Source organism: Mustela lutreola, chromosome 9 (genome assembly GCF_030435805.1).
Source record: "Mustela lutreola isolate mMusLut2 chromosome 9, mMusLut2.pri, whole genome shotgun sequence".
In the NCBI taxonomy this organism is placed as follows: domain Eukaryota; kingdom Metazoa; phylum Chordata; class Mammalia; order Carnivora; family Mustelidae; genus Mustela; species Mustela lutreola.
In genome coordinates this window covers 68,674,402-68,697,179 of record NC_081298.1, presented here as the reverse complement: position 1 = coordinate 68,697,179, position 22,778 = coordinate 68,674,402, and the positions used below count along the sequence as shown (strand labels likewise).

At 37.5% G+C, this 22,778-nt stretch overlaps 1 protein-coding gene across 3 annotated transcripts in view; it reads left to right on the top strand.

Annotated features, from left to right (window-relative positions):
• PPM1B (protein phosphatase, Mg2+/Mn2+ dependent 1B) overlaps positions 1-22,778 on the top strand; it is a 97,943-nt gene that overhangs the window by 56,385 nt on the left and 18,780 nt on the right. For all 3 annotated transcript variants that reach the window (XM_059134597.1, XM_059134598.1, XM_059134596.1), the window contains exons 3-5: positions 10,868-10,985; positions 14,601-14,712; positions 15,095-15,152. In XM_059134597.1, coding sequence (XP_058990580.1) covers positions 10,868-10,985; positions 14,601-14,712; positions 15,095-15,152 — 288 coding nt within the window. The remainder of the gene's footprint in view (positions 1-10,867; positions 10,986-14,600; positions 14,713-15,094; positions 15,153-22,778) is intronic.

Below are 22,778 nucleotides of genomic sequence, written 5' to 3'. Positions count from 1 at the left end.
CAAACTTAAATTTTAAAAACTTTTCATTAGGGAAAACCTGTATGTTTTTAAATCATTTTCTTCACTACATATTATTTTTGCAAGGGAGGAGGGGGAGTATCCTCGTTTGCCTCAACCTTCTAGGAAAATTAAGTTTAATAACCTTGTGGCATTTGTTGTCATTTAAGTACTACTTTATGGCTTGTTGCTGTGGCTGAGACACCTATGTAGAATTGTGCCTTTTGATTTAAATTCTCAGTATTGCCAGTAGAGGTCTACGCCAGATTTTGAAGCAGTTTGATGAACTGTGTTATATGGTATACTTCTGAAGTAAACATACAGAAGATCAAAAGCTATGTATAATATTGGAAGACACACCAGAGACCTAGGCTAAGTCAAGTTTTGTAATTTAGATCTAAGCCTTCTAGCAGCTAAGATGAAAACTGAAGTAGAAGTATGAATTATGTATTTCTTATCATTTAGTAAAAGAAGTACTTTCCTAGCAACAAAATAAAAAATGGATTTACATGTGGTTTTGTAGAAATGGTATATGCCATGGTAGAGCATACCTTAACTTTGGTAGAAGATACCAGAGTTCTTTTCATATAGATGTTTTTTGTCATTACTGATTAAAAACCAAAGAGTAATAAATAAATAAAATCTTAAATAGAAACCAAAGAGTAGTATAAGAGATAATGCTGTGACGAATTCCTGTGAATCTGTAACATTTAATTTAGTTTTGTAACGTTCTGTAAATCTTAACTTCATATAGCGATAGGGAAAGCAAATGCAGACTAACAGATATTCAGCAATTCACTTGAATTTCTTTAAAATATTTGGTAGTTTCAGGTGGGTTTTTGACAGTGCTATACAGAAGTCAGTCAAAATTTGAGTTAACTGACCAGTGCCTAGAATTTGTGAGTAGTGTATGGCTCTGATTGAAAAGATAACTGAGGCAAAACTAACTTTCAGTTATATGAAATAAAGTTTCTGACTTACTTATTCTGTCTAGATTAGAATTGTTCTGTCTCCTCACCATGTAAGTTGCTTTGGAAGATACAGACACGGCCACAAAGTTTCTAATGAAGGATCTCTTGAGTCTGTGGAAATACCCAGGTTTTGGTGAAGTGTCTACTTTTCTGTAGAATGGGAAGAGACAGCTTCAAATAGAGAAATGGTGTTTTCATTTGGTAGCTTTTTTTTCCAAAGGATTTTAAATGATGGTTCCTTTAGCTTTTCTGTTGTTGTTTTTATTCCTTAAGTATACTGTATGTGTGTGTGTGTGTGTGTGTGTATATATATATATAATTTTTTTTAACTTAACTGGGTAGGTTAAGTATGAAAGTATCGATGGTTGTCAGTGATTGAATAGGCTCTAAAATGTCTTCTCCTTGGGCTCTACATGGAGAGATTTTGACCTGCAGCTATTTTGAGACAAAAGCAAGCAGATGTTTTTTCATCTGCCTAGCAGATGAAGACAGCATTTTCCCTGATTATAAAATAACCATATACTTAACTATTTAAAAAATTCCAGGTAATTCAGAAATTATAAAGAAACATTCAAAAATTTGCCACTCACCTGAATTAGGCTGTGCTCATTGTGTGGTATATATCTTTCTAGTCTTTTTTGCCTGCCTGTGAGTATGTATATTTGTATAAAAATGAGATCATTATGCTTGTTATTCTACAGTATGCTTTTTTGTTCAACAGTATATTGTAGAGAGATCTCCGTGTCTGTAGATATCAGTCTAAATCATTTGTCATGTTGTGTGGTATTTTGTTGAAGGAATGTCCTGTAGTTCTGAAGGGAATAGCCAAAATCTATTAGGTCTGTAATGTGGAGTAAAAAAAGAAGTTTATATTGTGGATAAACTGCCCTCTCCCTTCCATTGAAAGGGTGTTACTAGCTTTCAGGAAATTTGGCTCCACCCTTCTGAATGGGGTTGAACTGATTCTGGTGGTGGCTCTTTGCTTGACAGCTTTAATCTGCGATTAAATATTCCTGTTGGTGGTATTAAATATCCTGGATTCCTAGAATCTTGGAAATGATAAATGACAGTAATAGGAACAAGAGGTTGGAGGAACACATGATTCATCAATTTTAGTGGAAGTTGGCCACTATGGTTCCTTTGAATGAAGCTGCATTCAAATTGAAGTCAGTTGTTACTATTTAATTAGAGAGAGTGAGAGGTTTGCTGGAGTGTGTGGGGCAGAGGGACAGGAGGAAACTCAAGCAGATTCCCTGCTGAGCGCGGGGTGGGGGTGGGGGGGAGGGCTCCCTCTCACAACCTGAGATCATGACTTGAGCTGAAATCAGGAGTTGGATGCTTAACCGATGGAGCCACTCAGGCGCCCCGAATTGAAATCAATTTTGAGAAGCTTAGTTAACTTTTGTGTTGAAACAGAACAACCCTGTGAATATTTTGAACCTTTCTGTGTTACTTTCGGAATTAAATATTAAACTTCTTACCCCTTTTTGTTTTTCTAACTCCATCATTTGTCACTTGTTTGTGGTGTAAAACTAACGGTTAGCATTGTTATAAAACAATATGATTAAAATAGGGTATGATTGCTTTGAACTTTGTCTACAAGACTGAATACAAAATTTTAAGATCCATGGAAAGCATTTTAGCCCAGTGCTTGGCGACTGCTCCAGAGGTGCTAGCTACTTAAAACTGAGAGAGAGTAGATCTGATTTTGCAGTAGAAGTTTCCCTGATAATAGATTTAAATGATGTGTCAATATTTTCTAACACTTCTAACACTTGTCATGCCCTGATAGATTACAAGCAGTTTTATATGTTAACTCATGAAATCTGGGGAGATTGTGATAATCATCATAATCACAACAGCATCAGTAAATTGCTGCTTTCTATGTACAGCCAAATGCTGTTCTAAGCAGTTCACACATGTCTTAATACATTTAATTTTCACAACTATAAAAGGTAGTGTTATTATTGCTAATGATTATCTTTTTCAGGATTGCTGCTTAGCAATATGAAGCAGTAAGTGTTGGATGACTCTAGTTAGGCGTTACTCTCTTAAGATAATTCACTCTAGGAGAAAATAGCCCCTAAGAAAGCAGTCTTCCCATTTCATTGCCAGTGCTAGTAGCATTCATGGTATTTACGCTAATTTCAGGTTGCATAAGCCACGTAACTGCTGTTTGCATAGTCTTTCATAACTTATAAATAACACTCATTTGTCCTCCTAGTGACCTGAGATGAATGAAATAAAAATCCGTTTCCAACTTGCAAGTAAGGAAGTAAAGTTTTGACATTAAAAGATAACTGTTAAGTCATATTTTTTTAAAGATGTATTAGTTTCTTTTTGTTTTTTAAGAATATTGAATTTTTTTTTTTAAGATTTTATTTATTTGAGAGAGAGAAATCACAAGTAGGCAGAGAGGCAGGCAGAGGGAGACAGGAAGAAGCAGGCTCCCTGCCAAGCAGAGAGCCCGACGTGGGACTCAATCCCAGGACCCTGAGATCATGACCTGAATCGAAGGCAGAGGCTTAACCCACTGAGCCAACCAGGTGCCCTGTTAAGTCATATTTTGATGAGTGTTGAAGTCAAGACTAGAATTCACATCTCCTGGTCAAGTTAGATGTGTCCGTAGTAAATGTTTTACAGAGGGTTTGATGAAAAATTTTCCCGAATGGAAATGCTAAGGGTTTGTTTTTCTTTTTTCAACAATTATAAGATTAATAAGAACATTGGTGAACAAAGCCAAAGATGTTTGTATTTATGTCCTTTTTAAAAATCTCATCCCCATTAAGCAACCACATATATTCTTCCAAACAATTCTGTTTATTCATACAAACTTAGAGAAGTTTAAAAAATAGGGTTTTCTTTCTCTTGTTTTTTGTTTTTTATTTTTACAGAAATGTATCCTATTCATGTTACTTTGCCACTTGCTTTTTCTTAAATTGTAGAAGTCCATGTTCCTTTAAATTGTTCTTTTATTTTTTGTTTTAAAATACTATTGGATTTTCCTAAATTCAGTTTATGTACCACTTATCAGGAACTTTTTTTTTTTTTTTTTAAGATTTTACTTGTTTATTTGACACAGAGAGATTATAAGTAGGCAGAGGCAGGCAGAGAGAGAGAGAGAGAGAGAGAGAGAGAGAGAGAAGCAGGCTCCCGGCTAAGCAGAGAGTCCTGGGATCATGACCTGAGCTGAAGGCAGAGGCTTAACCCACTAAGCCATCCAGGCATCCAGAAGCTTTATTTATTTATTTTTTTTTTTAAATTTTTTATTTTTTATAAACATATATTTTTTATAAACATATATTTTTATCCCCAGGTCTGTGAATCACCAGGTTTACACACTTCACAGCACTCACCAAATCACATACCCTCCCCAATGTCCATAATCCCACCCCCTTCTCCCAAACCCCCTCCCCCCGGCAACCCTCAGTTTGTTTTGTGAGATTAAGAGTCACTTATGGTTTGTCTCCCTCCCAATCCCATCTTGTTTCATTTATTCTTCTACCCACTTAAGCCTCCATGTTGCATCACCACTTCCTCATATCAGGGAGATCATATGATAGTTGTCTTTCTCTGCTTGACTTATTTCGCTAAGCATGATACGCTCTAGTTCCATCCACGTTGTTGCAAATGGCAAGATTTCATTTCTTTTGATGGCTGCATAGTATTCCATTGTGTATATATACCACATCTTCTTGATCCATTCATCTGTTGATGGACATCTAGGTTCTTTCCATAGTTTGGCTATTGTGGACATTGCTGCTATAAACATTCGGGTGCATGTGTCCCTTTGGATCACTACATTTGTATCTTTAGGGTAAATACCCAATAGTGCAATTGCTGGGTCATAGGGCAGTTCTATTTTCAACATTTTGAGGAACCTCCATGCTGTTTTCCAGAGTGGCTGCACCAGCTTGCATTCCCACCAACAGTGTAGGAGGGTTCCCCTTTCTCCGCATCCTCGCCAGCATCTGTCATTTCCTGACTTGTTGATTTTAGCCACTCTGACTGGTGTGAGGTGATATCTCATTGTGGTTTTGATTTGTATTTCCCTGATGCCGAGTGATATGGAGCACTTTTTCATGTGTCTGTTCGCCATCTGGATGTCTTCTTTGCAGAAATGTCTGTTCATGTCTTCTGCCCATTTCTTGATTGGATTATTTGTTCTTTGGGTGTTGAGTTTGCTAAGTTCTTTATAGATTCTGGACACTAGTCCTTTATCTGATATGTCGTTTGCAAATATCTTCTCCCATTCTGTCAGTTGTCTTTTGATTTTGTTAACTGTTTCCTTTGCTGTGCAAAAGCTTTTGATCTTGATGAAATCCCAGTAGTTCATTTTTTCCCTTGCTTCCCTTGCCTTTTGCGTTGTTCCCAGGAAGATGTTGCTGCGGCAGAGGTCGAAGAGGTTGCTGCCCGTGTTCTCCTCAAGGATTTTGATGGATTCCTTTCGTACATTGAGGTCCTTCATCCATTTTGAGTCTATTTTTGTGTGTGGTGTAAGGAAATGGTCCAATTTCATTTTTCTGCATGTGGCTGTCCAATTTTCCCAGCACCATTTATTGAAAAGGCTGTCTTTTTTCCATTGGACATTCTTTCCTGCTTTGTCGAAGATTAGTTGACCATAGAGTTGAGGGTCTATTTCTGGGCTCTCTATTCTGTTCCATTGATCTATGTGTCTGTTTTTGTGCCAGTACCATGCTGTCTTGATGATGACAGCTTTGTAATAGAGCTTGAAGTCCGGAATTGTGATGCCACCAACGTTGGCTTTCTTTTTCAATATCCCTTTGGCTATTCGAGGTCTTTTCTGGTTCCATATAAATTTTAGAATTATTTGTTCCATTTCTTTGAAAAAGATGGATGGTACTTTGATAGGAATTGCATTAAATGTGTAGATTGCTTTAGGTAGCATAGACATTTTCACAATATTTATTCTTCCAATCCAGGAGCATGGAACATTTTTCCATTTCTTTGTGTCTTCCTCAATTTCTTTCATGAGTACTTTATAGTTTTCTGAGTATAGATTCTGTGTCTCTTTGGTTAGGTTTATTCCTAGGTATCTTATGGTTTTGGATGCAATTGTAAATGGGATTGACTCCTTAATATCTCTTTCTTCTGTCTTGCTGTTGGTGTAGAGAAATGCAACTGATTTCTGTGCATTGATTTTATATCCTGACACTTTACTGAATTCCTGTATAAGTTCTAGCAGTTTTGGAGTGGAGTCTTTTGGGTTTTCCACATATAGTATCATATCATCTGCGAAGAGTGATAATTTGACTTCTTCTTTGCCGATTTGGATGCCTTTAATTTCCTTTTGTTGTCTGATTGCTGAGGCTAGGACCTCTAGTACGATGTTGAATAGCAGTGGTGATAATGGACATCCCTGCCGTGTTCCTGACCTTAGCGGAAAAGCTTTCAGTTTTTCTCCATTGAGAATGATATTTGCGGTGGGTTTTTCATAGATGGCTTTGATGATATTGAGGTATGTGCCCTCTATCCCTACACTTTGAAGAGTTTTGATCAGGAAGGGATGTTGTACTTTGTCAAATGCTTTTTCAGCATCTATTGAGAGTATCATATGGTTCTTGTTCTTACTTTTATTGATTTGTTGTATCACATTGACTGATTTGCGGATGTTGAACCAACCTTGCAGCCCTGGAATAAATCCCACTTGGTCGTGGTGAATAATCTTTTTAATGTACTGTTGAATCCTATTGGCTAGTATTTTGTTGAGTATTTTCGCATCTGTGTTCATCAAGGATATTGGTCTATAGCTCTCTTTTTTGGTGGGATCCTTGTCTGGTTTTGGGATCAAGGTGATGCTGGCCTCATAAAATGAGTTTGGAAGTTTTCCTTCCATTTCTATTTTTTGGAACAGTTTTAGGAGAATAGGAATTAGTTCTTCTTTAAATGTTTGGTAGAATTCCCCCGGGAAGCCGTCTGGCCCTGGGCTTTTGTTTGTTTGGAGATTTTTAATGACTGTTTCAATCTCCTTACTGGTTATGGGTCTGTTCAGGCTTTCTATTTCTTCATGGTTCAGTTGTGGTAGTTTATATGTTTCTAGGAATGCATCCATTTCTTCCAGATTGTCAAATTTATTGCCGTAGAGTTGCTCATAGTATGTTCTTATAATAGTTTGTATTTCTTTGGTGTTAGTTGTGATCTCTCCTCTTTCATTCATGATTTTATTTATTTGGGTCCTTTCTCTTTTCTTTTTGATAAGTCGGGCCAGGGGTTTATCAATTTTATTAATTGTCAGAAGCTTTATTTTAAAACATAAGATAGTACCTGATAGTTGGATAAAATTGAGGGGAAGTTTCAGCTCACAACCTGAGCTGAAACCAAGAGTCAAGACGTCCACTGTCTTCAATCTTTACTACACTGAATTTTAGGAGGTGGTGGCAGAAGATTTTCAGGGCCTTTGTGTCTTTTTGGCTTATTTTCCAAGGGCAGCACCATTCCAGATTAGTAATACAGCATAGAAAATGTACTCAAATGCCTCCAAAAATTGCTTAGCTCTAAACTCAGGTGTTTTTCCATTATAGCTTTCAGAAAACATAGTTCTGAATGATGTGAAAGTAGACATAGATAGTATTAGAGTGGAGTGTGGTTTTTGAAAGGGAAGGACTGAATGTAAAAGTATAGTCTATAGTGTAGTAATTCTCCAGCTTTCTTGGTCCCATGGTACCCAACTATTTTGGAATTTTTTTTGCAGTTCTACTTAGCCATATTAATACTTAGCAGATACAAATATTATATAGTTAGAGCCAAAATTAATGAGTCTGTATATGTCTTAACAAAATAATAAATGTACGTTGAAAAAATATTTTATTTCATTCTTTAAGAAACTGTAGTTACAGGGACACCCCTGGGTGGCTTACTTGGTTGAGTGTCTGACTGTTGGTTTCGGTTCAGGTCATGATCTCACAGTGGTGGGATCTGTGATGGGAATGGGAGGGAGACCGCGTGGGGCTTTGCGCTCAGTGGGGAGTCTCCTTGGGATTCTCTTTCTCCTTCTCTCTCTTCCCCTTCTCTACTCCTCGCCACCTCGTACCACCACCCCCTTACCTTCTCTTTCTTTCTCTCTAAAATAAATAAACAAATTTTAAAAAATAAGAAAAGGACTACATACTAATGAGATATGGGTACTGTGTTGGTCACTGCACAGCTTCTCAAATCTTGGAATCATTGGGCATGGCCACCCTCATTTCCTGTATTACATTGATTTTTTTTTTTTATGGGACTTGCTTTTTTTTTTTTTTTAAAGAAGATTTTATTTATTTATTTATTTGACAGACAGAGATCACGAGTAGGCAGAGAAGCAGGCAGAGAGAGAGAGGGAGAAGCAGGCTCCCCACTGAGCAGAGAGCCCATCCCAGGACCCTGGGATCATGACCCGAGCTGAAGGCAGAGGCTTTAACCCACTGAGCCACCCAGGTGCCCCATGGGACTTGCTTTTTATCATAGCAACTCTCAAAACCCTGGCTTTGGAAAGATACGAGGTCATTGAGAGGAGTATAGTGTTACCAGATATTAACACTGTGAACTACTACACACTGGTTTGCAGGGTGTCTGTAGATGTGGAGTATCAATCTCTTTTCCCTCATTTTTAATATTTCTTTGGGTACACTGTAGCACCCTGGGTTTTGTTTTGTTTTGTTTTTAAAGATTGATTTATTTTAGAGTGAGGGTGGGGGGAGGGGCAGAGGGAGAAGGACAAAGAATCTTAAGGAGTCCCTGGGCTGAGTGCAGAGCTTTGGAGCAGTGGTTGGGTTTGAGCTGAACCGGAGTCAGTTGCTCAGCTGTCTGGGCACGCAGGCACCCCTGAAAGTTGTCTTTATGTAGAAATAGAAGAAACATCATTGGAATCACACATAGCTGAGGTATAAATGTAAATTATTTCCTTTATCTTTTGATATTTAAACTTCCCGAAACTGTATTTCAGTAATTTCCCAATTGATAAGATATAATTTTTATAACATAAGAACCTAATGGAGGGGCGCCTGGGTGGCTCAGTGGGTTAAGCCACTACCTTCGGCTCAGGTCATGATCTCAGAGTCCTGGGATCGAGCCCCACATCGGGCTCTCTGCTCAGCAGGGAGCCTGCTTCCTCCTCTCTCTCTGCCTGCCTCTCTGCCTGCTTGTGATCTCTCTCTGTCAAATAAATGAATAAAATCTTTAAAAAAAAAAAAGAACCTAATGGAAATTGTGTAACTTTAATATCTGTGGTATAAAGCTTTTGCCTGATCTGAACTTACATGGTCAATCATGATTCCTATAAAATGTATTGATCTTTTTTGGGGGGGAGAGATGCTATTTGGGCCATAGTGTTTGTGTGGATATCTGTATGTATTCATACATCCAGTGCATATTTTCTAATATGAAGTCATTGTGAAAGTCTTGGTAGATTTCATTAAAGAATTAGTTTGGGCCAGTCCTGATTTTTTGGAAATCCTGATTTTTTTTTTTCCACTTACGGAGAATCTGGTTTTATATACTTGTGATATTTTTTTCCCACTCTCTGGAAAGAGTTATTCTTTTTGAAGCCTTCTTAAGGCCTGACCTCCACTGTCTTCAAGCTTTGCTACATTATATTTTAGGAGGCGGTGGCAAAAGTTTTTCAAGGCCTTTGTGTCTTTTTGGCTGTGTCATGTGGGTTCCAAAAAGGTGGCAAGTCTAAACCAGACAATGCCTGCCTAGATTCTGGCTATAATGATTGAGAAGACTAGAATGGGAATGATCTTGGCTTTTTTCACTTGGGTTGGCAAACTGCACCATCAAAGTTGCCTACCACCTCCATTGACTTAGTATTTTTAGGGGGGTTGGGTTGAAAAAATCAATGTTGTAAGTCACCGTTCTAAGAAACTCAGTTAAAGTAATATATATACCTACAGGAAAAGGTACAAGAAATTTTAGAATTTATTTCTCATAATCTCATGGTAATAATGCTACTTTTTACAATATAGATGATTTGTCTATGGTAGTATGATTACCAGGGCAACAGTAAAATTTGTCCCTAAGTTAGCAGTTTTGGTTCCCCTCTGCAGACTGATATGATTTGTGACTTCTGTCTTGGGGTGCCTCGGTGGCTCAGTTGGTTAAGCATCTGCCTTTGGCTCAGGTCATAATCCTGGGATCGAGCCCCGAGTCCCACGTTGGGCTCCCCAGCTCAGCGGGGAGTCTCCTTTTCCCTTTCCCTCTGCCTCTCTCCATGCTTATGCTCTCCCTCTGTATCTCTCTGTATCAGATATATAGATGAAAAAAGAAAATCTTTAAAAAACAAAAATCTAGTGTCTGTCCTCTGAAAGTTATTATATCTGACTACTGTATCTCAGCCATTTAGTTACCTTCCATTGTTTGCTGCTTTATCCTCAGAATAGTTTACAGTCTATTTTCTTCTCTGCTTGTAATTGTTCAGTATAGTGTCTTGGGTATCCTAATGATCAGTAATTTTCAGCTGTGTCAAAGTCAATAGAATTTTGTTAGCATTGCTCTATTGCAGGTTAATTAGTTAGGTGAAAATGTGCACACTTGTTTGGTAGCATGATTTTGGGCAGAAGCCACTCTGGGAATATGCAGTGTGAGTGGGAAACAAAGTTTAGACGATGTAGTACATATGAAGATACCTTCATTTCTTAGGTTGTGGAGTGCTGGTGGGTAAGAATAGGTTTACAGAATTAAAAGTCTTTAATTACAGATCTGTCCTTATCTAGAGATTTTATTTCTTCAGGGGATACTTCAGATAGTTCTTTGGAATGGAAATGATTGTGTTGAGTGTGTACATTCTGTTCATTTAAATAAACTATAATTGCTTAATGTAATTAACTGTTTTGAATTAAATAGTAGAAAGTTGCTGGACTATGGAAATACAGTTCTTTCTTTCTTTTTTCTTTAAAATACAGGGAAGTCGAGATAACATGAGTATTGTACTAGTTTGCTTTTCAAATGCTCCCAAGGTCTCAGATGAAGCAGTGAGAAAAGATTCAGAGCTGGATAAGCACTTGGAGTCACGGGTTGAAGGTAAGGTGATCCCTCCCCACCTCCCGTTTTTGAAGGAAAGGAAGAGTATTCTCCCTTGTTTATCAAATAGTTCTTTTAGGGTTAGGAAAAAGTATTTCAACACAAGGCTTTAAAAAATAAGCATCTGTCTGCCTGAGATTTACTATCACATCTTGGACCAATGTGTGGGAATTTTTTGGCAGGGAGAAGACAAATATGTCTATTATACCACCAAAGAGAAACATGTGAAAATAGTCTGTTAAAGCTTGCCATTTTATTTCTCCTTTTGCTGATTATGCTTTTAGGAGTGAAGAGTCCAGTGAAATTTGCTTTGGGGCTTATCATGAACATCGAGTGCTGTAATTCCACTAACACTTAATTCCTCCCAAGTTAATCATAGGAATTCATTATACCATATGTTTTTATCTTACTGGTAAGAGTCAGCATTGATGTCATGAAAGAGTATTGGTTTTACATTGACCCTTGACAAGCATGGGTTGGGGGTGCAAACACCCCCACTATTTCTGCCTTCCCCTCCCACTCGCCCCTCAGTTGGAAATGTATATACGTTTTGAATCCCCCTGAACTTAATTACAATAGTCTACTGTTGACTGAAAGTCTTAAACAGTCAATAAACACATATTTTGTATGTTCTATATATGATGTGCTGTATTTTTTTTTTAAGATTTTATTTATTTATTTGACAGATCACAAGTAGGCAGAGAGGCAGGCAGATACAGAAGGGGAAGCAGGCTCCCTGCTGAGCAGCAAACAGCCTGATTCGGGGCTCAGTCCCAGGACCCTGAGATCATGACCTGAGCCAAAGGCAGAGGCTTAACCCACTGAGCCACCCAAGCGCCCCATGATGTACTGTATTTTTACAATAAAGTAAGACAAGACAGTAGGGGCACCTGTGTGGCTCAGTTGGTTGAGCAGTCTGCCTTTGGCTCAGGTCATATCTCAGAGTCCCAGGATCAAGCCCTGTGTTGCCCCGTGTTGAGCCCCATGTTGTCCCATGTTGAGCCCCATGTTGCCCCATGTTGGGCTTCCTGATCAGCAGGGAGTCTACTGCTTTCTCTCCCTCTGCCCCCCACCCCGCTTGTGCTCTCTTTCTCTCAAATGAATAAATAAAATTTTTAAAAAGAAAGCAAGCCAGAGAAAAGTAAATGTTATTAAGAAAATCATGAAGAGAAAATATATTTACTGGAGTGTACTATACCAAAAAAAACCCACATATAAGTGGACTCACACAGTTGAAACCTGAGTCATTCAAGAATCAACTGTACTTTTTTTTTTTTTTTTTACTTTCTATTTTGCAGTAATTTTAAGCTTGAAGAAGAGTTGAAACAATATAGAGAGCTCCTATATACAATGTAGAACCTTTTACCTAGATTCCCCATTTGTTTACCTTACAACTCATTTGACTCCTCTCTCCACTTTCTGTAACATACACACTCATTCCTTTTCTCTCTCTTTGGCTCTAGCAATGTCTGCACACATATTTGGTGTCCTGTCACTAGCCTGGTGTTTCTTACTAGTATTTTGGAGTACACAAGACAGCCCCCCCCCCCCCCCCCCCGCAAAAAGTCGCTGGTCCAGAATGAGTGCCAAAGCTGAGAAATCCTGTACTATAGAGATACAAGTATAAGGCTGAAAAATGACAATAATGCCTCAAGAAGCTTGCAGTCTGTGATATAGTGGACATCTGCAGTGGAAGGATGTGTGTAGCACTAGTACACAGCTTCAGGCTTGGGTTGGAGAAGAATTTGAGAAAGTGACATGTGAAGTTGAAACCTGAAGGATGAATATGAGTGAATTATACAATATGGGTTGGTTGGAATGGCGTAAAAAGTGTTTCAAGTCAAAGGAGGAGCACGTGTGAAGTAGGATAAGGCTTCTCTTAGACCCTTTGGAGATAGGGGAGTCGGGCAGAGTCGAATGGGAGTGGTGAGGGAGGTTATGGTGACGGTGAGGGCCTCGTGAGGCATGGTGGCAGCTGAGGACACTGCTTTTATGTTGTCTTTAAGTTGGCATTCTCTGATTTTTGAGGAGTTTATATCTTAATAATCATGCTCTGAAGGTGTATTTTCCATAAATTGTAAATACAGATAGAGCGGTGTAAATGTTTTGTTTTGTTCTAAGCCTTAGCGAGTTCTGTGATTATTTTCCTTTTTTATTTTATTTATTTAATTTTTATTTTTATTTGTTTTTTATAAGATTTTATTTATTTGACAGAGACACAGTGAGAGAGGGAACACAAGCAGGGGGAGTGGGAGAGGGAGAAGCAGGCTTCCTGCTGATCTGGAAGCTAGATGCGAGACTCAATCCCAGGACCCTGGGATCATGACCCGAGCTGAAGGCAGATGCCCAACGACTGAGCCACCCAGATGCCCAATTTTTTTTTTTTTAAAGATATTATTTATGAGAGAGAGAGAGAAAGCAAGCAGAGGGGAGAGGGAGAGGCAGAAGCAGGGAGCCTGATGTGGGGCTCAGTCCTGGAAAGCTGAGATCATGACCAGAGCCGAAGGCGGACGCTCAATGAACTGAGCCACCCAGGTGCCCCGCCTTTTTAATTTTAAATTGTTGTGGAACATAACTACTTTGGGATCAAAGTGAAATAAGACAGTGTTTCAATTCCATGTGAAATTTAAAAAACAAAGCAGAAACAGACTTATTGGTGTGAGGAGAATAAACCAATGGTTGCCAAAGGAAGGATAGGTGAACTAGGTGAGGAGAAATAAGAGGTACAAACTTGAGTTATCAAAGAGGTCATAGGGCTGAAAAATCTAGGATTGGGAATACAGTCAGTAATACTGTAGTAACATTTTATGGTGACTGCACTTAAACTGTGAAGAGCATTTTGTCATGTGTGTGTATAATTAATGAATCACTGTGTTGTACACCTAGAACTAATACTATGTATCAACTAATTTTCAATTAAATATGAATAACCTTATGAAACAATTCTAATTTTTCTTCTCCATATAGTCCTTACTCATCTGTCACTTTTTTTGGTAATTATAGTATTAATAACTTTTTAACTTTTGTATTATTCTTGTATAAAATTAGGTCAGAGTGTTTTTACATGTAGCTGTCCTGTGTTCACAAGGATCGCTTTTGGTTACTATAAACCATTACACCCAGTGGCTGTACCAAAAATTTCTTAACTCTTCCTGTGTTGTTGAACATTTCATTTCTTCCAGCTTTTGCTTTTATGTATGCAGATAACTTTAAAAAAAATTTTTTTTTTAATTTGACAGAGATCACAAGTAGGCAGAGAGGCAGGTGGGGTGGGGGGGAGGGGGTTGAGAAGCAGGCTCCCTGCTGAGCAGAGAGCCTGATGCAGAGCTCTATCCCAGGACCCTGGGATCATGACCTGAGCCACCCAGGCGCCCCTGCAGATAACTTTTTATATTACTTTTATTCTTTGTGTGATAGTAAGTAAATGTTTGGTTTTTTTTACATTTTAAAACTGATACTAGAGAAACTAATAACACACTATATATTAACTAACTTGAGTTTAAATCAAAAAATAAATTAATAAAATTGATAACTACCGAATAGTTGCCCTTGTTTCACTTTCTCTGAATCCTGAGTAAACACATTAATTTAGGAATTCTTTTTAAAAACCTGCAGAAATTATGGAGAAGTCTGGTGAGGAAGGAATGCCTGATCTTGCCCATGTCATGCGCATCTTGTCTGCAGAAAATATCCCAAATTTGCCTCCTGGGGGAGGTCTTGCTGGCAAGTAAGTAGAACAAAAAGAACTAATTTTGAGTTCCTTTATAATTAGTAATTAAGTAATTTTGGAGAAGAAGTATATCAATTATCAAAAGATGAGATGAGTTGATGGTTCTTATACTAGAGAAGAACTTTAAAATTTCATCCAAAGGGATTTTTTTTTTTTGAAGGGAATAATTTATTATGTGATTTAAAGGTGAAGGCCCTTCTTTCCTTTATAAATGAGAACAAATGGCTTGTGCTGAATCAAATTCTAAGTGAAATGTAGAAACTATGTTCTTGGCAAACATTTAGCATGACAGTTAATTTTTGAGGATAAAGTATTTTAAATACTCAGAAGCTTGGTAATTGTACGTAATTTAATAAAACTAATGCATAATTTATTTCAGGCGCAATGTTATTGAAGCTGTTTATAGTAGGCTGAATCCACATCGAGAAAGTGATGGGGTAAGTTTTCTTTTATTTCTTAAGCATTTAAAATAATTACATAATGTAAATACTAGTTATAATACATTCACATAATGAAATCTATAGCTATTAGTAATGTTTCATGTTAAGGAGTCAGTTTAAGGAACTGTCTAGAAATGGAGGTGGAGATATATTTCTGTTTTATAGTTAAGTTTGTTGTCACTTAATGGGCATCAAGTACCTTTTTGTTGGGCTGTGCTTAACTTTCTCCCTGTATGTCTGCCTTTCCTTCTGCTTCTCCCTTAAATCTTAATTTTGAGGTGAAGAATATGGTTTTGAACATCTCCTTTTCTCCTTCAGCAGCCTACTACCATCACTAGAACTTAATGATAGAGAAATGGGCTATTAAAGACCTGACTTTCAGTGCCCACTATGTGCTCAGTCGAATACCTGAGGGTAATTTCTTAACCTTAACGTTGCCACTTGTAGGTATTTTGTGTTGAACTGAGATAACCATTTTTTGTTGTAACCTGCTGTGCTTCCTCAGAGCAAAACTCTATCCCTTTACCTTCCTTGGAAATACCAGGGAGCTGTCAGCTGCACCTCTTTTTTTTTTTTTTTTAATCTTAGCACTTCTACCAGGAGACAAAACAGTGCCTTCTTTTTTTATTTTTTAATTCCCCTACGTTTCACGGTCAGTAATTCAAATAAGTATTTCCTTAATAGGGTTTTGAAGGTTTTGGACATCTATAAATGAATAACTTAATTTTTAACATACATGTTTGAAAGATTGAAGGGAGCCAAAGTTAGTAATAAAACTCACTGAGAAGAGATGGACTCACTCTCCAAATCTCCAGCTCCTCGGGGGCAGGTCTTAAGAGAGACATCAACCACTGGTAGAAATGAGGTATCCTCTCAGTTGAGCCATTTTGCAAGTTGCACAGCAATATCCTAGCATTTCTTTATTCTCAGCAATATTTGCTTGCAAAAAAAGAAAAATTTTGCAATTTATACATTCCAGTGAGTTGAATAAAAGTAATACTGTATATTGCTAATAGCAGGCTTTATGTCTTGGTCTCGAGCAGTGGTTCTGAGTCTTTCTTTTGTGTCCGGTCCCTCAAAGTATTAAGACTTATACCTAAAGCTGTGAAAATTCATTTAAAAGTAAAGATAAGTTATGTGTTACATTTAGAGAGAACCCTAAATCGGGCAAACAAGGACAAATTGTTGACACAATTGAAAAGCCCATGGTAGTTGGCTGGTGTGGAGTGAAGGGAGACTGATCCTAGGTTCTACACAGCATCCAGAATCATGGTTAGAAGAAAAAAGCCCTCAGATGGTAGTTATTGATCATTACTAACCATTACCATTTAAGTGTTCATGTTTCCTCATGTGCTTGGAAATGTAATCCTGGTGTGTAATCCTGAAAAATTCTCATTATGCCTTGCCAAATCTCTTCAAGGTCCCTTAAGAAAGTTGGCTGCTCTTATTCCAGATACAATTTTAAAAATTATTTCACACCCCTAAATTAAGTTTAGGTTAATGTTTTAAACTTTTTAAAAAATATAAAAATACTTATTATACACAGTAGCTCTCTAAACAGTGAATAAATAAACAACAGAGCCATGAAGCAGAAGAGGAATGCTCAGGATAAAAATGCTGGCCTTGGATAGGATTATTACATGATTCTGTAAGTTAAGGAGATGCACACTTACTACCTTCCTATACAAGCTTTCGAGTAACCTTAGCAGATCAAACATAGACAGGCTGCCACGTGTTGTGAATTGACGTAGGGATGAGATGCTGTAGAAGATCCCTACCATCAGTGCATCTTGCCATGGAGAGAGAAACACACAAGTTAGAAAGAAATAATAAAAGACGGGATGTGATTAATTGCCTTGTGAATTGCACAGTGATTGCTGGGAAGGTCTGAGTTTCAGAGAAAAGAGATGGGAAGAATTATCAGAGTGACAGAAATGAAATGAGGAGGATGATAGCTCAAGTGGATGGGAGAGGCAGGAACAAAGTAGGAGCTATCTTTTTAAAGAAAGGACCTCATTTTGCCTGGAGCAAGGAGAGAACTGCTATGGTGAGAAATAAGAATTTAGGATGCAGGAAGTATTTTTGAAGAGACTGGAGAGGCCTTTTGAACTTTACATTTTACAGTGAGGAGCCACCGTATGTTTGGAGCAGAAGGTTAGTAGACTCAGAGGAGTATCTGTGGTGTTTTAATCTGTTAGAAACATGTGCAGTGTTAGATTAAAGAGATGCTGGCAGTCAACTAGTGAAATAATTGCCAAGATCAAACTTCCTGATTTACTGCACAAACTAACTTGCAGCCCAGAATACTATGTGGGGAAATAACTATTTTACCCTTTCAGAATAATCACGACCTTATAAAAATGTTGAATCCCCGTAGTAGAAGCAGAAATACACTAAATGATGCACTAGCAGAAATGTACTCTAAAACACAAAGAAGCAGAAAAAAATGAAGTAATTATAGGTATTTAATTGAATTCTTAGCTCTTCTTGTGCTACTATGACAGTGGATTAGGCACGAATGTGTTCTGAACATGTTTCTCGGCTTAGATCAGTGCCATGTTGTAGAAGATGCGACCAGGAAGTGCAGTAGCAGAAGCTGACAGTTGGGAGTTTTTTTAAATAACAAAAATAAAATTTTTGTGCAGATACTAAAAAACAAAAATAAAATAAAGAATGCTGGAGTTAATCCAAGATGTATTTAGATTCCTAAAATGTCTGCTTTATGTCAGAGATAGAATTATCCTGCCATGAATGCCTGTAGGTGATACCATTAGATATAGGGATTCATTTACTTTTCTTACATTGAAAGAAAATCTTGTAGATAACGTATTTCAAAAAGCCAAGTGGAATATAAGCTAGAATTTGTTTTTATAATATGCCTTTTTGTTTGTTTGTTTGTTTGTTTGTTTTATTTTAGAGAGAAAGAGCCAGCGTGCATGCAGGATTGGGGAGGGGGGCGGTCAAAGGAAGAGGGAAAGAGAGAATCCCAGGCAGCCTCCATGCTCAGCATGGTACCCCACACGGGGCTCAATCCCACAACCCTGGGATTATGACCTGAGCTGAGAACAAGATACTTAACCAGCTGAACCACCCAGGCGCCCCTTTAAGTCAGAAACTAAAATATCCAAAGTATATTCAGAAAGCTCACTATTTAGGGGAGTCTAATGAAGTTGTTTACCAAATTTGTTTTTTCAGCCTTTTGGAGTACTGTTCAGACTTCTTAATGCAGGTGATATTGACATTTTTCCAACTGTTAAAATCTTTGCAGAGTCTAGCTAGGATACTTAGGTGGTTTGTGAATCCCCAGAAAGGTTTTTAAAAATGTGTTTGTGGACATATGCAGTTCTTAACACAAAGTATAGTATGTGTGTGGTTTTCATCAGTTCCTCCCAAGGAGTCTGTGACGCCAAGAGAATAATTACCTACAGGACCAGAAAAAATAAAACTGCATTTTGCACTTAAGATGTTCTTACATTTCGCAAGGCTCTGAGGTCACGGCCCTTTCCTTCTAAAGTGCTAGGTTGGGAGCACTTAGCTGGTTCAGTTGATAGAGCATGCAGCTCTTGATCTAGGGGTTGTGAGTTCAAGCCCCATGTTAGGTGTGAAGATTACGAAACCAAACCAAACCAACCCACCCCCGCCAAAATCCCACCAAAAACTGTTTCACTGATTTAGATTCTGATCTTTAGAAAATATACTGCTAATCAGGTAGCCATATATGTTGCTGATTTCAAGGGTAAAGGGGGACTCATAGTTACCAGCTGTTGGATTATCAAGTCATAGGTGATGTCCTCAACACCCTTGTTTTTATAGGTAAGACTAAAGGTCAGTGAGAGGAAGTCGTTTCCCTAGGTTGCAAAGCTAAACAAATTGTACAGCCAGAATTTTAATCTTAAGTCAGGGGAACTCCAAAAACTATTCTCTGTACATCTTTCTAATATTGCCTAAGTTATTTAGAAATCACATGTATGTCTGTACTTCACCTCTCTATCTGCGAAAGGTGATTTCCTATTCTTTCGTGAATCTCTTCAATAGTGTTAAGATATTCTGGTTTTGATGAGGAGTATTTCATAAAGTTTTTGAAACTAAGCAGTCAAGTCCAGTTTTTTATCAGTTGTTTTTCATTTAGATAATACACATTTTTATCCTAATCCAAAATCTTTTTAAGGCATTTGGATTTTTAAGAAGGGAGGAAAGAGAGGACAAAAGCCCTAGAGAGTCTCCATATTCCCTTTTCACTTAAGTTTTATATATAGTCTTTTTATTTTGTTAATTTCGAATAGATCAGTTACAAACATAACTACTTTTACATTTTTATGTTACAGTTTCAGGACTATGGGAATACTAGGTATTTTTGGTAAATTGTTTCTTTTTCACTTGTCAGAGCTTCTCCATTTTTATGGAGATGATCAATACTGTTTGAAAATACACTAAACTTTAGTCTATTTTTAGGGATGGTATAGCCTACCACTTCTCTTAGCTATGTGGTCTCAACCCGCTAAATGACTTTTTAAAATTATTTCAAATTCACTAAATTTTACGTGATCCTAGCAAATAACAGCTAATTATATTCTTCCTTGGTCACTGTTAATTGTATCTCATGAACACATATTTGAGGATTTTCAGCTCTAAAAATCACTTTAAGCTAATAAGCAGAAGATAGGACGCCACAAAAAATACTGTAAATATTTATATTAGCATTTTTTACGAGTTTCTCCACTGTTAATTATTTGAAGCGTTTTGCTTATGGCAATTGCATTAAAACGTGCTGCAAATAAATAGTAGCTAAATTTTATCTTTTAAATGTTCTTAATTTATTTTCCCCTTCTGTTTGCTGATTGATCTTTATTCCTGTATATTATTTGGGATAAGGCAGTATTTTCACGAGAGATTTGATTCTTTTAAACTGACACTGACACCTTGAAAATTGAAACAGAGGGAAAAGTTCCATATACTCATCTCCATAATTGCCTTCAGTTTATTTTGCAGAATAGTTTAAACGATCCGATCTAATACGAATTTTTTGTCCTTTAGTTTCATTAGTGTTTCTGTATCAAGGAAATACATTGTAGATTTGAATATGAAATAATTTGTGGTACAATTCAATAATTTTAAGCACTATTTCTTTAGTAAGTGTCTGTTTATGTGGGGCACTTACTATGTTACTTACCATAATGTATTCAGAAGAACATCCAGAGGGATATTAATGTTAATTACACCTGTACAGAAATGGGAGCTGTGTCACTCACTACTAGCATTGTCACCCTGACCACTTAAATCTCTCTGAGCCTATAAATTTCTTCACTTACAAAAATTAGGGTTGTGGTACCTATTATGTAGGATACCTGTGAGGATTAAATGAGATCATGTCCACAGAGTTCTAAGCACAAACATTAATTTTCCTTTCCTAGGGGTTAGGGAGGATACAGAAAGAAATGTGAAATTCTGTTTCTCTTAAAGAGTTTACAGTCTAATTGGAAAGACTTATGAACAGTAGCAAGGTGGAATTAATTGCTGTAATAGATGTGTAAACATGATGTGGTGTATACAGGAGTTCAGGTAAAAACAAAAAGTGCAGCTGAACAGTGGTTCCTTTTCTGATATTAATGAAAATCCATAAGAGAGCGGTGGAACAGTATTTTGAAGAGTCAAGTGAAATGGCTGGGGAGGAGGTCTCACCCATCCATCTTTTACCCATCACAGTAGGGAAATGTAATTTGCTTTGAGATAAAATCACTTTTAAATGTGGTCATTAGGTTAAGTTCTTTTCATTTAGTGACTCTGTGATGCCAGCCATTGTAAATTTATCCCAGTTTGATTTACAGGTTTGGTTTTAATTAAAAGTTTTGTTTTTTTTTTTTAAAGCAACTACTCCTCCCCAGCTATCACTACTACAAAATTCACAGAAGCACAGATGCTTACTGTAATAATAGGTGTCAGAGAGTGAGTGGCGCTTTATCTTTAGAAGCCACCAAAATTGAAATACAACCAAATCACAACCTTTTTATCAATAAGTTCAAGTTAGTAGAACCTGTATTGGAGGTTCTACTATCAGGCTTTAAAAAACTCACTCCAACCCAATGCATCTGAGTATAGATTGATAGAACTTTTAGTACCTATATGATTTTTTAAAAGATTTTATTCATTTATTTATTTTAGAGAGAGAGGGAGAAAGAGTGCAAGTAGGGGGAGGAGGAAGGGGAGAGGGACAAGCAGATTCCCCGTTTAGCGAAGAACCCTTTATGGGGCTTGATCTCATGACCCTAAGAGCATGACCTGAGCCCAGATCAAGAGCCAGATGCTTGACGGACTGAGCAGCCCAGGTGCCCCATTTCATATCTGTTTAATCTTCTAAGCTCCACAGGCAATCCTGGTATTAAATGAGGGTTGATAATCACTTCAGAATTGTTTCAGTGTCCTTAGAAGTATTTTTTAATAAAAAGGGAGTTGTTGGTTTGAGTTTTTTGGGGGCAGGGTGTGAGGTGGAGGAGTCTTTATGCCATCTGTTAAAAGTCTTTTGTGATATATAATCAAGTAGAATATTGCCGTTTGGAAAACCCGATTAAAGACGAATAAGGTTTATGATTAGCAGAGCATTCACTTTGTTGCTCAATCTTAACCTTTCCTGAATAGATCCAAATGAGAAACTTTATTTGGAGGAACATGTTTATTTAGCACAAAAGGAGAGGTAAGGAAGAAAAAGTAAGCAAAATCTTAACAGTGCATTTTATTATGTTCTCCCAATATGATAGATTTTGCAAAAATTTATTAAAAAAAAAAAGTTACTTGGTGCACCTGGTTGGCTCAGTCAGAAGAGCATGTGTGAGTTTGAGCCCCACCTTGGGTGTAAAGATTACTTAAATAAATAAAAACTTGGGGAGCCAGGCTGGCTCAGTTGTTAAGCGTCTGCCTTAGGCTCAGGTCATGATCCCAGGGTCCTGGGATCAAGCACCGTATCAAGCTCCCTACTCAGTAAGGAGCCTGCTGCTGCTGCTTCTTCCTCTGCCCACTGCTCCCCCTACATGTGCTTGCTCTTGCTCTCTCTGTCAAATAAATAAATAAATAAAACTTTAAATAAATATATAATCCATACTTAAAAATTTTTTTAAATGAAAGAAAAGTCATTTTACAATTAGTATACATGAGGTAGAAAATTAGAGAACTCAAAGAAAATAAATATAACTTCACTGCCCATTATGATTAATTGTATATGGCTGTATTTCCTTTCCCCACAGACATTTTATGGATAATATCCTAAAACCAGGGTGCCTGGGTGGCTCAGTGGGTTAAAGCCTCTGTCTTCAGCTCAGTTCATGATCTCAGGGTCCTGGGATCAAGCCCCGCATCGGGCTTTCTGCTCGGCGGGGAGCCTGCTTCCCCCCCTCTCTCTGCGTGCCTCTCTGCCTACTTGTGATCTCTGTCTGTCAAATAAATTAATTAATTAAGTTAAAAAAAAAAACCCAATATCCTAAAACCAGTGGATACATAGACCTATGCATACACATAAAACATCTACGAACAGTGTCATATCTTGCTTTTTGCCATAAGGGCACTTTTTTTTTCCCTCCCAAAGCGTTCAGATGTTCTCATTTTCCTCATAACATTGCCATGTTTTAATGTGGT